Source organism: Cuculus canorus, chromosome 7 (genome assembly GCF_017976375.1).
Source record: "Cuculus canorus isolate bCucCan1 chromosome 7, bCucCan1.pri, whole genome shotgun sequence".
NCBI classification, from domain to species: Eukaryota; Metazoa; Chordata; class Aves; order Cuculiformes; family Cuculidae; genus Cuculus; species Cuculus canorus.
Genome location: NC_071407.1, coordinates 2,379,456 through 2,394,760, shown reverse-complemented (window position 1 = coordinate 2,394,760; position 15,305 = coordinate 2,379,456). Strand labels below are relative to the sequence as shown.

The 15,305-nt window shown below is 49.4% G+C and overlaps 1 protein-coding gene across 1 annotated transcript; it reads right to left on the bottom strand.

Moving 5' to 3' along the window:
* Positions 1-1,639: 1,639 nt before the first annotated feature.
* On the bottom strand, positions 1,640-10,629 carry PRDX3 (peroxiredoxin 3). Its single transcript, XM_054071527.1, has 8 exons — positions 10,570-10,629; positions 7,310-7,468; positions 7,191-7,242; positions 6,121-6,262; positions 5,244-5,379; positions 3,174-3,277; positions 2,304-2,469; positions 1,640-1,828 (listed from the first exon to the last, which is right to left on the bottom strand). Exons 1-8 carry the CDS (start codon positions 10,627-10,629, stop codon positions 1,775-1,777), a joined length of 873 nt encoding a protein of 290 aa, XP_053927502.1. The 3' UTR covers positions 1,640-1,774.
* Between the last annotated feature and the right edge of the window lie 4,676 nt (positions 10,630-15,305).

The following is a 15,305-nucleotide window of genomic DNA, read 5'->3' as shown; positions in this document are numbered from 1 at the left end:
CGTATTTCCTACCTTGTTCACCTCCGTTATCTTCTACAAACATCTTAATAACTGCCCGGAGATGCCGACGTTTATCTTCTATAAACATCCTGGCCTTTGCCCGAGGATGCAAGCACTCAGTCTTAGGAAAATGATGAACTCGGTAGTTAATTGACTCAAGGTTGAAAACGTGTGATGAAAGAAGAAAGGGATATCAGATAGGAAGAATTCTCGATTAAGGATTACCTGACGGACATCCTTATGCTAGCTAAGGATGTGGAAAGGAAACGAGGGGGGTTATGTTAAAGTAGAATTGTGAAACTCAATATCTCTATTAGGTAAGGTAACAATCGCAGCACGGTGGGATCTTGGAGTCTTCAGCAGGTGTTTTAGTTTAGTGGAACATCCTCCAACAAGCACCCTGCACAGAATAAAAGCGATGTCTCCTCTTGAAACAAAGCACTTTATTTCAGATGGTTTTAATCAATTTCAGGTAATGCCATTAGCACGCTGCTCTGCATCACTGAGCTGTGCCAGGAGATAACGTCACCTCCTGTGGGTCCAGGAGAGCAGGGTTATGGGAAAAATCATATGGATGCTAGGGGATTTATTCCAAACAGAACTAAACCAACAGAGATTTGCAAGTACTGAAACTTCGGTCATCCCCATGGCCCACACAGCAGCAGGCATGGGTTATCATCCTTCCACTTACGCTGCGGCATCGGTACCTGTTACCCAGGTGATGAAGGAAACAGCAGCCCTCTGCCAAGGTGTTCCCTCAAGCTCCTGTTTATGTCCTTTCCCCTGCTCACAAGGACAGAAGGTGAAGAACACAAACCTATTTGGTGCTGATTTACCCAGCCTGCACCCACCACAGCCTGCCCACCTCAGTGCGCTGCCAGCTGCTAACTGCTAGCTGTGTACAAAGGTAGAGAAGATCATTCCTAATGCAATGCAGCTTCTTCAAAGTAAAGGAACAGGCATCTCTGGGACAAAGCAAAAGAAAGGCAAAGCGACACACCAGTCAGCTTAAGATTTATTATTATAGCTAGAGATACGCTACACTGTTTGAATTCAAGCAGTACAATATTTCACCTTGAAGTTTTTCCTGGAGACAGATTCAAGCAAGTAAGTGATTCTTTAAATGACAGAAGACCATCATTAATCTCCAGTAACTACACTATCGGGGTTCAAGTTTTAGCATCTCTTGAGGAGAATGCAAGTTCTTCATGCTTGATAATGCTCCTGTGAGCTGTGCTGCATCTCTAACTGTACACAAGAGTAAAATGGCTCATATTTACATTCATTGCAATTTATAGTGTACTAAAATGGGGGGTGATTTTATTGTTATATTCATCTCTTCCTCTGCAAAATTAATTAGAAAACAAACTGTTAAAAAATTCTGTCTTCTGTATTGTCCCCATTGTCTCAAATTCACATTACAGAACTTAATTTTTCACGTGAGACAAGAAAACATGGGACACTTTCAGGTGCAAAATGAGCTAAAAGAAAGAACCCAGCAGAATTCAATTGTATTTTCTGTACTTATATTCAGGATGAAGATTAGTGGTTACAGAGGTTCATGAAACAAGTTGAATAAACGGGGGGAGGGAAGCCTTAGTTTTTACCCTTCTTTTTAAAACAAGACAAGAGCGTCAGCAAATATTTCAATGTTTAATTTCTTTGTAAGCATCAGAAAATGATAACTTTGATTTCATATTATTTTTATAATCACAGCTGCTTTCTTCATGTCTTCAGTGTACGGTAACTACATTTTGTCCACGCAACTGAACGTTTATGTATGCACTTTCTCAAAATATTCTTTAGAAGCTTCTGGGCTTGGTTTGATCTGTCAAGAAAAGAAAGTTTAGTTATTATATGCTGTAACTAAAATAAAAAAGTCACAGACTTGACATTTTATCCAAGAAAATCCATGCATACTTTATAAAAATAATAGGTGATTTCCGTTTCTGCTCTCGGTTGAAAGATGAAAACCGTACAAGTTTTAAGTATATACAACACATTTTCCTGCTAAATATCAAGCAGGGCATGAAGCAGGTAAAAAATCTGAAGACAGCTGGTGGAGAGTGCAAGTTAAATTTAGAGTTTTAAATACAATTTGCGTCTTCTCAAAGAAAATCAGAGAAATCACACATTTAGCATCACACAAAGACAAAATTAGTCCAACCTATAGAAGCCTCAGATTTACACAACGGGCACGGATTCAGTCAAGCGCCTCACACTGACGTTGTTCTCAACCCTTCAGACATGCAAAACCATGCGAGTGTCTATACTTAGGAAAGTTATATTTAGCAGACGCTTACTGTAGGGGAGTCCGGAGTCCAGTTCGCTGGGCAAACCTCTCCGTGTGTTTCCACAAACTGGAATGCTTTCACCAAGCGGAGCGTCTCTTCCACACTACGGCCGACAGGGAGGTCATTGATACTTAGATGCTTGATGATCCCGTTTGGATCAATGATGAAGAGACCTCTGTGATTGAATGCAAACCATGTTCCAAGATCAAAGACAAGAAACTGGATCTGCTATTTCAGCACGGCTGGTGACATTTCTTAGATGCGGGGAGCAGAGTCAGGAGCAGAAATACAGCGTTTGATATATCATTTGTTAGTGCACAGATAAAAATCCAGGAACCCTTCAACTGGTATGGTATCATGAAATGGCAAAATACTCATAAAGACTATTAAATTGAGACAGGTGTAGAACAGCAGAACTTCTAATTCCATTTCTATTTCAAAGCTGGCATCCTTCCCAATTCTTTTTGATATCAAAATCTGAAGATATTGAGTGAAGAGTTGTTGCACATAAACATTTGTGAAAACCAAAGTCTCACTTTTACCATATTAATTAACTTATCAACAAACAAATGTCAGAAGTTCCTGATCCAAAGAGATCGGTAACCAAAGGTCTCCAGATGACTCCCACCCAGTCCAAAGGATCTTGGGGACCACTATTTGCTCTTAATAAAGTATTCCCACAGTGGAAGAGGAAATGTTAATTTTTTTATTCTAGATAATTATGGGAATGACGGTGGTGGCCTCTACCACTGATGCTTTAGAAACCTCTCACACAGAAGTTATGGCAGAAGAAGAAAGAAAACAACAACAAAAAAGGTCAGATCATGTTGGTTTAGACTGGATTGGGTCATAACTGCATCATCAGCAATCAGGTGTTACCTCAGTGCTATGCCAGGTCCTTCTAGCAGCACCCCATAATCACGGGAGATTTGTTTCGTGAGGTCTGACAGGACTGGAATATTCATTTTGCCCAAACCGCCACTCTAGAGAGAAGAGCAAGATTCCATTGTTTTACAAAATGCTTTTTAAGATGATCCTTGAGTTGGTGGATTTGGTGCTCTTGAGGGTACATCAACAAGCCACATCCATGCCATCTGCTCCGTAGAATCACAGAATGGTTTGGGTTGGAAGGGACCTCAAAGACCATCCAGTCCCACCCCCTGCCATGGGCAGGGACACCTCCCACTGGATCAGGGGCTCCAAGCCCCATCCTACCCAGCCTTGAACCCCTCCAGGGATGGGGCAGCCACCACTGCTCTGGGCACCCTGGGCCAGGGCCTCCCCACCCTCATCAGGAAGAATTTCTTCCTCATGTCCAATCTAAATCTTCCCTCTTCCAATTTAAAGCCATTCCCCCTCGTCCCATCACTCCAGGCCCTTGTAAAAAGCCCCTTCCCAGCTTTCCTGGAGCCCCTTTCAGCACTGGAAGCTGCTCTGAGGTCTCCCTGCAGCCTTCTCTTCTCCAGGCTGAACACCCCAACTCTCTCAGCCCATCCTCACAGCAGAGGGGCTCCAGCCCTTGGATCATCTTTGTAGCCTCCTCTGGACCTTTTCCAATAGTTCCATCTCTGTCTTATGTTGGGGATTCCAGAACTGGACACAGGGCTCCAGGTGAGGTCTCACCAGAGCAGAGCAGAGGGAGAGAATCCCCTCCCTCCCTGCTGGCCATGCTGCTTTGGATGCAGCCCAGGACACGGATGGCCTTCTGGGTTGCGAGCACACACTGCCAGCTCATGTCAAGCTTCTCATCCACCAACACCCCCAAGTCCTTCTCTGCAGGAGAAAGAAACCACAGGGGTGTGGAGGGATTCATTGGTTGTTTTTGTTTGTTTGGTTTTTTTAAAGTAGTCAAAATATTTGGTTCCTTTAGAAGATGAAAACTTCTTTTGCACTGAGCATTTTAGAATTGCTTATTCTGGTAGTAAAAAGCTACCTGTGACAAAGGTCATCAATTTTTCCCTTGTACCCTATGCAGGAGCTTCAAATACAAACATTTCTAGTACATATTTAAGTGTTCATTAATTAAACAAGATGAACATGATGGAGAGAGAAGCGAAATGAATCCTTACTATGAACAGAGGAATTACAAGGCTTCCAACAGCCACGCTAGGTATAGAATCATAGAACATGCCAGAGCTCTGCTGCTGTCTCTATTCAGTGCATGTATGATTGTTTTTCTCCTCCCCCAAATTAATTTAAATACTACTTGGAGAGTCAACCAAGATTTCTTTCAGTTTTGCAACATATTGGCACTGCCGGAGAGATAAGCTCTCTATCCTTGAAACAAGCCCAGAGTTTGTTAGCTCTGCTATTCCTGGCATTACCAATCATTGTGTAATCGCAGTCACTCGGACCCTGATCCTCCAAATGCTCATCCCCAACGGAGCTCTCGGATGCAGAGATTTGAATGCAGGTGCCAGAGAAACCAAGGCCTTCGTTTCTCGGTGTCAGTTCCCTATCTGCACCACCACGGAATTCTTTCCACCCGTGGCAGGGTGTTTTCGTATATGTGCTCCAAGCAGTGCCGGACTGGCATTGCTAAAGAGCTTTTGCATAAAGCAGTGAAGTCCCTTTGAGGTCCTTTCTGACCCAAACCATTCTATGACTCTTCTGCTTCCATCCTGAAGCTGCCCCGGCAGGTACCAGTACTTTGTCTCCAGTATTTATCTTTGGAGATAAATATATCAGGATACGGTGTAACCTTCAGGACTATCAAACAGCAAAACAAAGATGAGGGGGAAAAAACCCAAATTATTAAGGAAAAGAGCAATAAAACAAAGACCGAGGTCAGAATTCTGTCATCAAATGCAGAAGTTAAATCACTTCATATATCGCTTCAGGCAGTCAACTGAAATCAGTGTTTGCACAATTATTTATTCAACTCTTCTTCTCAGGAGCTCTTGTGAAAACCAAAGCAACAGAGAAAGCCTCCCCAAATGCAATCCATACCTTTCGTGGGGTGTTGATCCAGGCCAGATGAGAAAAATGAGAATCCACCGAAACTGCCACCACCTCACAGTTCACATCGTGAAATTCGTTTGCTTTGTTGCTGAAAGCCACAATTTCTGTAGGGCAGACAAAGGTGCTGGGGGCAGGGGGGAGGGACAGAGAACAGGCGGTAATGATTCTGCAGTCTTTGCAAGAGCACGTTTTAGACCAGACTCTCGTGTCTGCTCCTAGGCACTAACGCACCAGCGTGCTTGCTTTACCCTGATGATTTTAACCACGTTTCCTACTCCAGATTAGTTTCAGTCAGTCTCAAAGCAGCAGCCAGAGCTGCCTGGCTGGCACATAGCTTTTTAACCCACTTCTAGACAGGTGTTTTGCAGAGACTGAGAAACTCTCTCAGCCAGACACTGTTCAGACAGAGAAGGTTTGGAAACTAAAGGAGAAAGGACTGCAAGTTAAACTCTCCCCTGCGTGCCCATAGGCACCGGGATGCTCTTGGTGATTCAAGACTTCCAGACAGGCTCAACCCCATCTGTTCACCTTTTGCTTTGCAGCTGTGTGGCTGCTTAAACAGAGAGAGTCTCCAACACAACCCCAGACCGCGAGGCAATACCCTCCCACCGGTATCTGTAAAAGAAACCGCGCCTGCCTCCCGAAGCAGGCCTGGCAGATGCTCTGCAGCCGCCCGATCTATTGCCTTAGCGCACATTTGCCCCCAAATCTTCTCTGTCCAGCTCTAGGAATGAAGCCTGGATTAGGTAAAGCCAGCCGCGCTTTCACAGCAATGAACCGCAGCCCTTCCGATGACCTTCAGCATGGCAGGAGGCGCGGCAGGAAGGAGGGAAACGTGGTGGGAAGGAGGGAAACATGCACTCACAAGTCCAGAGGGTAGAAGAAGAGAACCAAGTATTTCCCCTTGTAATCATCCAGGGTCAGCTCCTTGAACTCTCCATTGACCACGGCTGTTCCCTTAAAGAACGGGGCATGCTGTGTCACCGCTGGAGCAAGCCGACAGGAGCCTGCGGGGCAGAAAACTCAGCTATGGGGGTGAAAACCGAGCGGCAGGGGCAGAAAACCAGGCTGGGGGGAGCAGAAAGTTGAGGCGTGAGGGTGAAAACTGAGCATCAGCGGCATAAACCAAACTGGGGAAGGCAGAAAATGGAGACATGAGAGGCACAAACCAAGATGCAGGGCGCAGAAAGAGGAGATGCCAAGGGGAAACTAAGCAGTGGGGGCAGAAAGCAAGCTGCAGAGGGCAGAAAACAGAGCCACAGGGGCAGAAAGAGGAGATGCTGGGGGCAGAAAGAGGAGACGGCAGGGTGAAAATTGAGCTGCAGGGCAGAAAACTGAGCAGCAGGGTGAAAATTGAGCATCGGGGGCAGAAAACAGGAGCAGAAAGTGGAGATGTGGGGGCAGAAAGCTGAGCAGCAGAGGGCCAGAAATAGGAGATGCAGGGGTAGAAAACCAAGTGGTAGAGGGGCAGAAAGCAGAGATGCAGGGGCAGAAACTGAACTGGGGGGGGGGGGGGGGCAGAAAGCAGAGAAGCCAGGGGAAAAACTGAGTGTTGGGGGCAGAAAACAGCTGCAGGAGCAGAAAGTGGAGATGTCGGGGTAGAAAATCAAGTGGTGGAGGGCGGAAAGAGGAGATGCAGGGGCAGAAACCGAGCTGAGGGGGGCAGAAAGCGGAGATGTGGGTCATAAAGTGCAGATGCTGAGGAGCAAAAAAGGGGGACGTGGGGGCAGAAAGCAGAGATGCGGGGCAGAAAGTGCAGATGCAGAGGGGCAGAAGGCGGAGATGAGGGGGCAGAAAGCGGAGCCGCGGGGCAGAAACCCGAGCCGGGGGGGGGGGGGGGGGGGGGGCAAGGCTGGCGCCGCGGGGCCGCGCGGAGGCCGCGGCTGCCGCTTCCTCCCCCGGCTCCTCCTCCTCCGCCCCGTTCCCCGCACTCACCGAGGCTGAACGGGCGGCGGGCGGGCAGGGCGAGGGTCCTGGCGGCGGGGACCTGCGGGGACAGGGGGTCAGGGCGGCTGCGGGGCGGCGGGCGGCGGGTCCCGTCCCCAGCCACTCACCGCCCGGCGCAGCAGCAGCCGCAGCGCAGCGGCCATAGCGAGCGGGGAGGGAGCAGAGCCCGCCCGCCCCCGGCACGGCGGGGACCGCCCCTGCGCAGGGCTGCGGGCACCGCCGGGGATGGGGCAGCCTGGCGTCCCCGCCCTCAGCGAGAAGGATTTCTTCCAAGAGCTCACCTAAATCTTCCCCCTTCCACTTTAAAGCCGTTCCGCCTCATCCCACCCCTGCGCTCCCCCTCCCCAGCTTTCCTGGCGCCCCTTTCAGCGCTGGAAGCTGCTCTGAGGGCTCCCCCGGGCGGAGCACCCCCAGCTTTCAGTTTGGCCTCAGAGCAGAGGGGCTGCAGCCCTCGGGTCATTTCCGTGGCTCCTCTGCCTCGTTCCAACAGTTCCATCTCCCTCTTCACGTTGGGGATTCCAGAACTGAACGCAGGAGATGTTGTAGTGAACTTCCAGTACCTGAAAGGGGCTATAAGAAAGCTGGAGAGGGACTATTCACAAAGGCCTGTGGGGACAGGATGAGGGGCAATGGGTATAAACTGGAGAGGGGCAGGTTTAGACTGGACATATGGAGGAATTTCTTCACGATGAGGGTAGGGAGGCCCTGGCCCAGGTTGCCCAGAGCAGTGGGGGCTGCCCCATCCCGGGAGGGGTTCCAGGCCAGGTTGGATGGAGCCCCTGATCCAGTGGGAGGTGTCCCTGCCCATGGCAGGGGATGGGACTGGATGGGCTTTGAGGTCCCTTCCAACTCAAACCATTCTATAGTAATGTTATTGCAGAATATGACACTTCTGACACGAAACTAAGTTACCTGTTATACTCAGAAGTCTGCCAATATGGACATGTAAAAAAAAAAAAAATGGAGCTTTATTGTATTTGAAAGTTCATTTGTAAAAGGGGTCCTTTGAGGTCCCTTGCAGCCCAAACCATCGTATGTTTCTATGATTCCTGAGCGCAAGCTGTGCTGTTTGCTCCATTTCACTGCCTGCCAGCACATGCCAAGCTGCAGGCAGCCTCAGCCCAGTGAATTCCCCTCTCCTCATCCCTGAGAGCAGCCCTGCAAAGAAGGACTTGGGGTGCTGGGGGATGAGAAGCTCGACATGAGCTGGCAATGAGTGCTCACTGCCCAGAAACCAACCGTGTCCTGGGCTGCATCCACAGCAGCGTGGCCAGCAGGGAGAGGATGGGATTCTGCCCCTCTGCTCTGGTGACACCCTACCTAGAATGATAGAATCATAGAATAGTTCAGGTTGGAAGGGACCTCAAAGCCCATTCAGTTCCAACCCCTGCCATGGGCAGGGACACCTCCCACTGGATCAGGGGCTCCAAGCCCCATCCAACCTGGCCTGGAACCCCTCCAGGGATGGGGCAGCCACCGCTGCTCTGGGCAGCCTGGGCCAGGGCCTCCCCACCCTCACAGCAAAACATTTCTTCCTGAGATCTCATCTCAATCCCCCTTCTTTCAGCTGAAAACCATTCCCCGTCATCCTGTCCCTACATTCCCTGATCAAGAGCCCCTCCTCAGCTTTCCTGGAAGCCCTTTCAGTACTGGAAGCTGCTCTAGGGTCCTTCCTTAACAAAGCAATTGTGTGCTGAGGCTGTATGAGGCTGAAAGTCTGCAGGCAATGACCGGGCTCATGTGTCCTCCTTAAAAAGCATCTCCCACTGTCAGAGACAGCACTGGGACGCTGGTCTTGTTCAAACCCTTTATGCTTCATAGGAGACCTGAGGAAAGGCGAGCAACATTCAGCTGTGGGCATGCAAAATTACCACATTATCTTTCTGCTTAACAACACAGCATGTATAGTTACTTTGTGGAGAGGTGACAGCTGGAGGATGCCTGGGGCATAGAGATAATGAGGCAATAGAATCCTCAGTTCTAGAAGTAAGGAGGGCAGTGGAACGGCCACCTTGGACTTCTGGAGGACAGACTTTAGTCTGTTCGGAAGGCTGGTTGATAGATTTCAATGGGAGACAGTCCGTAAGGGCAAAGGAGCCCAAGAGGGCTGGATGCTCCTCAAGAAGAAAATCCTGGCGGTGCAAGAGCTGGCTGTCCCTGTGTGCCAGAAAATGAGGTGGTGAGGAAGAAAACCACCTTGGCTGAGCAGACAAAGTGTATGAGCTTTGGAAGAAGGGGCAGACAGCACCTCCTGTACCAGCTGCCCTCCAGGGCAATGGGTAATGGTTTTAAGCTGAAAGAGAAGAGGTTTAGGTGAGATCTTAGGAAGAAACGTTTTCCTGTGAGGGTGGGGAGGCCCTGGCCCAGAGCAGTGGTGGCTGCCCCATCCCTGGAGGTGTTCCAGGCCAGGTTGGATGGGGCTTGGAGCCCCTGAGCCAGTGGGATGTGTCCCTGCCCATGACAAGGGCACAAAGCTGGATGGGCTTTGAAATCCCTTCCAACCCAAACCATTCTGTGATTGATTCTGTAATTTGTATGTTGGAAAATACATCAGATAGAGTGTTGGTGAGCGAGGCTGTAGCCTGCAGCCCTGGGAGATGGAGAGGGAAGGAGCGGTTGTTGAGAAACCTGTCCACACTGGAGGGTAGGGAGGTCTTTGTGTCAGTGCTGAGGGCTGCCGGCAGAGCAGCGAGGAGCAGAGCAGAGCCCCAGACCCCTGCAGAACAGTGACAAAGAAACCTCTGCCATTACGTGGGTGGATTCCCTGAACAGCAGTGCAGAATGGCATGTCTGTGTTCACATCTGCTGGCCAGGCACATCCACCTGTGTGGAGGGACACGCTCACACTGTCAAGTCCTCTGTGGCTGGGCAGCAAACTATGCCCAGGGACAGCTGGGCCACCACGGTTCCTTTCCCTCAGCTGTGGGAGCTGCATTGTGGCAGCAAGAAAAGGGCTATTAGTAGGATTTCCTGAGGATGGTTGTCTCACCCACAGGTGATTATTCACACTTCTCAGTTGATGTATTCTAAGACCACGTCCTTCCCCTCTCCCAAGAAAGTTGTATTTTTTAAAACTCTTTGTTTATACACTTGGCTTGCAGGTGGGGATATATTGCTCATGCTTTGTTATGAAGGCAGCATAATTCAGCTTCTCAGGCTTCTGGGCAAGAGCTTGAACTCCTGCCATTTAACAGGGTGGGTATTTTCCAGCTGGCTTTTTACTGGGGATCCCTACAATTTAGAGAGGGACTTTGCCGCTGCCAAGGCAAAGAGTTGTTCCTTTTTCCTCAGCTCTGGCACAGGCTGGAGTAGCCACTAAACCCAGTTCTTACCATCTAAAGTTCAAAATAAGCCTACCAAGTGGTACTATATGTGCAACTTGCTCCGAATCTTGCTGATTGTCAACTTTGTGTCTCCTGCAGACCATTGCCCGGTGGGACAGGAACCATTCTCAAACCTCATCCTGCAGTGAAGGACTAATTGTTCATACCAGTGCAGCACAAACTCAGCACTGCGTGGTGAAGGATCAGAGGCTTTAATCCTGATTGAAATTGAAACGCCTGAAGCTGGTTAAACACCTGAAGCTGGTCAAACTCCTGAAGTTGGGTAAAAGCCTAATGTTGGTTGAACACCTGAAGCTGGTTAAACACTGAAGCTGTTAAACACCTGAAGTTGGCATTTTGGCAGGCTTTAGGGAGAAGTTTGTATCATTAAAAGCTCAGAGAAGTGAATAAGGCACTTGAATGGATAATGGGAGATGTAAATCTTGTGTTTTGTTGGGCTATTTATCTGTCAGCTCTCACTTTGTGCCTCTTTTTTCCTATCTGGGAATAATGAATTATGCCTTTCTGGTGAAAACCTTGAGCTCTGTTGATAAAAAGTGGTTGATAATGCTTGTGCGTCATTACCAGTATTGTTTTGTGAGATATTTTAAAGAGGTCTTTGGAAAATCATCGTTAATGCAACAAAATATTAATGAAAAGCTAGATGCTTCTCTCTGGATTTGAGGAAAGGGGCAAGCAAATCCCAAATCAGATCTCCTGCTGCCGTCGGTCCTTGAGCAGCAGATTGAGTGCAGAGTACGGGTTGCTTACATCTGCTTGTTTAAACACTGAAATCCGCTCATCTTCTAGAAGGTTATTTCATCCTATATGCTTTAAACTTTAACAATTTGTCCTCTGCCTTGAGAAAAATAGATAACTGGAGGGGGGGGAAGGTTTGGAAATGAAAAGGAACAACAGAGGCGCAAACATTTTTATCTAAAGCAAAGCAAGAAGTTTGGTTTAGGCAACCCGATGCATCACCCCGTGGCTGTTGGTAGATGGCAGCCTCCGTCCTTGTGCACAGGGGCTCTGTAAAAGGTTCCAGCTGCCTGCCAAGGCTTTCTCAGGCCTGCGTGCTCCCACCTGCTGATGCTGAACCTCAGCAGGAGGCGAAAAAACGTGCCCGTTTGTAGAAATAAGTTTCAGAAGCCATTCCAGCCATAATCCAGCTCAGAGCTAATCGCCAACAGGCTTTACTCTATTAATCGCGTGGTATAACGCGGATTCAGGAGATAGCTGCTGGTAGGATGTGTTTGTAATTGATAAGTGTAGGCGAAAGCCTTTGTGGCATCTGGTTCACTTGGGGTCTTATCCTGAGCGTTCAGGCTGTGCTGAGGCTGGGTGGGTTTTGTGGGGCAGGATGAAGCTGGTGTGTTGCTGCTGCGCTCCTGGCTGGGGCTGCGGGAGCCCACCCTGCCGATGACTCATCCTGCCGAGCGGCTCAGAATATCACACTCTGCCTCGCTGCCTTCCTATTCTTATTACGCTGATGCATTTGGGGCTCGCACCGCGGTGGCATTTCATTTACAAACCTCTCTTTTCCCATAAAGGGAAGATGGCTGCCAGCCCTGCGTTAGCCTCATGTTCGGCACTGAAAAAGGTGGGTTTAATTTCCTGAGCCTTTCCTCAATGACTTTGGATGAAGATGTTTTATTTCAAAGCAGACCAACAAAACACATAAAGCACCTTAGAAAGCACATTTCGCAGAATTTAACTGCTTTTTTTGGTAGCATCTCCTTTTTTTTTTTTTCCTTACTTCCAAAATTGGCTGTTTCTGCTTATTCAGACTACATTTTCTCTTTTCTCCCAGCAAGCACTGAGTCAGGATCTTTAGGCCAGCAAAAAAGATCTGGGCTCCTTCCCCGCTGCCCTGTCTTTTAGTCTGTGCTTGAGTGTTTCAGCACCAGAGTTTGCAGCAGTGAACAGAATAAGAGAAGCAGACTCAGGTCTCCAGATTCTTCCACAAGGATCCTGACTGCTCCATTAAATCAGATGTAGGCATACCTTGAAAGTAAAGGACTGTGTTGTCACAAGAAAAAATGGGTATAAAGAAATCTACGTCTTCCTAATACCTTTTATTTGTATTGCTTTGCATTGCAGGTGACACAAACATGAAGATGCTGACAGCTATGAAGAAGTCAGGAGGTAGGACTCCAAATGCTGGTGGGCTTCTGCAAAGCCCGGCGATGGGCTGTGAAAGGGGCCATCCATCTGAGGCTTGTGCTGGCGCAGAACCTCATCATCTGTCAGTGGTAAATTCAGCTTAAAAAACTCCGGTAGAGAGGTGCGGTGAGGACTGATTGTCTCTATTTTGCTTTTCAAAGCACGGCAGTGTGCTGGTGAGCACAACTCCTTCCACATTTCTTCCTGAGAGCTCATCTCAATTTCCCCTCTTTCAGCTTAAAGCCATTCCCCCTCATCCTGCCCCTGCACTCCCTGATCCAGAGCCCCTCCACAGCTTTCCGGGAGCCCCTTTCAGTCCTGGAAGCTGCTCTAAGGTCTCCCTGCAGCCTTCTCTTCTCCAGGCTGAACAGCCCCAACTCTCTTGGCCTGTTCTCATATAGGAGGTGTTCTAGCCTTTGGATCATCTCTGTGGCCTCTTCTGGACTCACTCCGACAGCTCCATGTCCTTCCTGTGCTGGGGAATCACATGCTGATTTCCAAGTGCAACTCAAATGAAGATCTTCAAGATCTGCCCTCTTCATTTGGGCATCTGTATAAAAGCTACACATCAAACCCAGTCAGTGCTCACTGTGGAGTCTCCTGTGAAGGTAAATCCCTCCCGGCTGAGCAGCCCGATCCTGAGGCATGACAAGCCCGCTCGTTCGTATCCCTTTGCTGCCAGCCGAAGTTGAGCTTGCTGCCGCAGCGAGTGCTGATTCACAAGATGGGGACTGAGACACACAAGTTCATTTTTCCTTTGGACAGAGGCGTTGCTTGAGGCAGTAAAAATGTTGTATTCAATAAAAGGCTTAACTTCATCTTCCAACATCAGCCATGTTCTGGTGCTGGAGTTCTCCTCGCGATGACCATTAGTGGGAGGCTGGGCAGGGATGGGAAATGCACTTCTAACTAGAGCATAATTTGCTCTGTTTACAAGAGAGCATCAGTCCTTGCACAGAAGCAGAGGGCAGACACTCCTTAGGAACCTCATCTCCCTGCTAAGGCTCTGGTTTCCAGGAAGCAATTTTTCCCTTAAGAATTATTTAATTAGAGAAAAATCTTCCGGTACTTACAGACACAACTGCTGCTCTATAGAACTTGGCGTTACACAGAAAGCAACCACAACGTGGCACGGTTTCTGGAGGTGGAACATCTTCTGAAGTGATCAGGGAGAGGATGTGGAAGTTTGTTGGGTGATCAGGTTGGATGGGGCTTAGAACAACCTGATCCAGTGGGAGGTGTCCCTGCCCATGGCAGGGGGTGGGACTGGTGGGCTTGAGGTCTCTTCCAACTCAAACTGTGCGTAGCAGTGCCACGTGCTACACACAATAACTTTCCGGGTTAATCGGGTACGAAAGGCATTTATTCTAGCCCTTTTATCCTAATGCCCAGGGTATTTTTCAGTAAACACATTTCTCATTCATTTTCTATGTTCAGCAAACATGTTCTAGGCCGTCTGCAGGTCCTGCTGTTGCAAATCATTCCTGCCTGGCTGTAGAAGGAAACACGATTGGTACAATAAAAAAAAAGAAAACAAAAGAAAAAGTGGTGGCCCTGCTCCACTCTGTTAATTTGATTTGCTTCATGTGGATTTAATCACTGCAAGTGCAGATGGGAGAAGAGCGTGAGTGAGAGTAACGGGATGGTTTTATTCCTCTTTCTTTGCTTGACCTGCTGAACCGATCTGTCCTGTTGCCAGGAGAATCAGAATCACGCTGACACGAGCATCTGTCCCCTACAGACAGGAGAGGATTTATGTTGTAATGTAGCGCTTAAAATGCACAGACTTTCCACAAGTGGCTGATGTCTCACACAACTGCGTATCAGGATATAAAAATGCTGTGGCAGAGAAGATGGGATTCCCTCGGGGACTTGCAAGATCTCTGGAAGGGCAAGAAGCTCGTACCTCCAGCACAGGGAGAAGAGCGAGTGTCGCATGGCAGAGGATGGAGCAACCTGCTAGTGGTCGGGGGCTCCTTCCCTTGGCTGTGAGCACCTGCGAGGGTGACGATGGGCACCTGTGATGGGTGACAACAGGCACCTGCAAAATGTGATAATGGGCACCTGCGAGGGTGATGATGGGCACCTCTGAGGGGTGGGTAATGATGGGCACCTGCGAAGGGTGACGATGGACACCTGAAAACGGGTAGGGGAGGATGGGCACCAAGACCCACCAGATTGGGACAGGACAGTGAGTCTGGGGGTCTCCGAGCAGAGTTGGGTAAGGGAGCCCAGAAGTCCTGTGCTAAGCAAGGGAGGGGAGAGGAACTGGGGGTGCCGTGTTGGGGAGCTGGGCCGTCCAGGGTAGGGGAACCTGGGGACCCCGGGGCACGGGACGGAGGGGAAGGGAACCTGGAGGTTTCCGGGCAGGGCAGAAGAGAGGAGAGGAGCCCGGGGGCCCCTGGGCAGGGCAGGGGCTGGCGCTCGGCACCCGCGCATCCCCACATCCCTGCATCCTCCCCCGCATCCTCCCCGCCCGGGACGCTCCCTCCCACCGGTCTCCCGTCTTTTCCCCCCTCCAAGGACTACACCTCCCGGCGTGCCCGGTGGCGCCTGCGCGGGGCTGCGGGGCCGCACCCGGGGGAGGGAGGGAGGGTTCGGGGAGGCAGGAGCGGCG

Coding starts and splice junctions, on each gene's coding strand:
- PRDX3 (XM_054071527.1), bottom strand. CDS start 10,629: ATGGTCTGCAGGAGACACAAAGTTGACAATCAGCAAGATTCGGAGCAA. Junction 7,469..10,569: donor CGGAGCAAGTTGCACATATA/GTACCACTTGGT, acceptor AGCTCTTGGAAG/AAATCCTTCTCGCTGAGGGC. Junction 7,243..7,309: donor GGCTGCTGCTGCGCCGGGCG/GTGAGTGGCTGG, acceptor CTGTCCCCGCAG/GTCCCCGCCGCCAGGACCCT.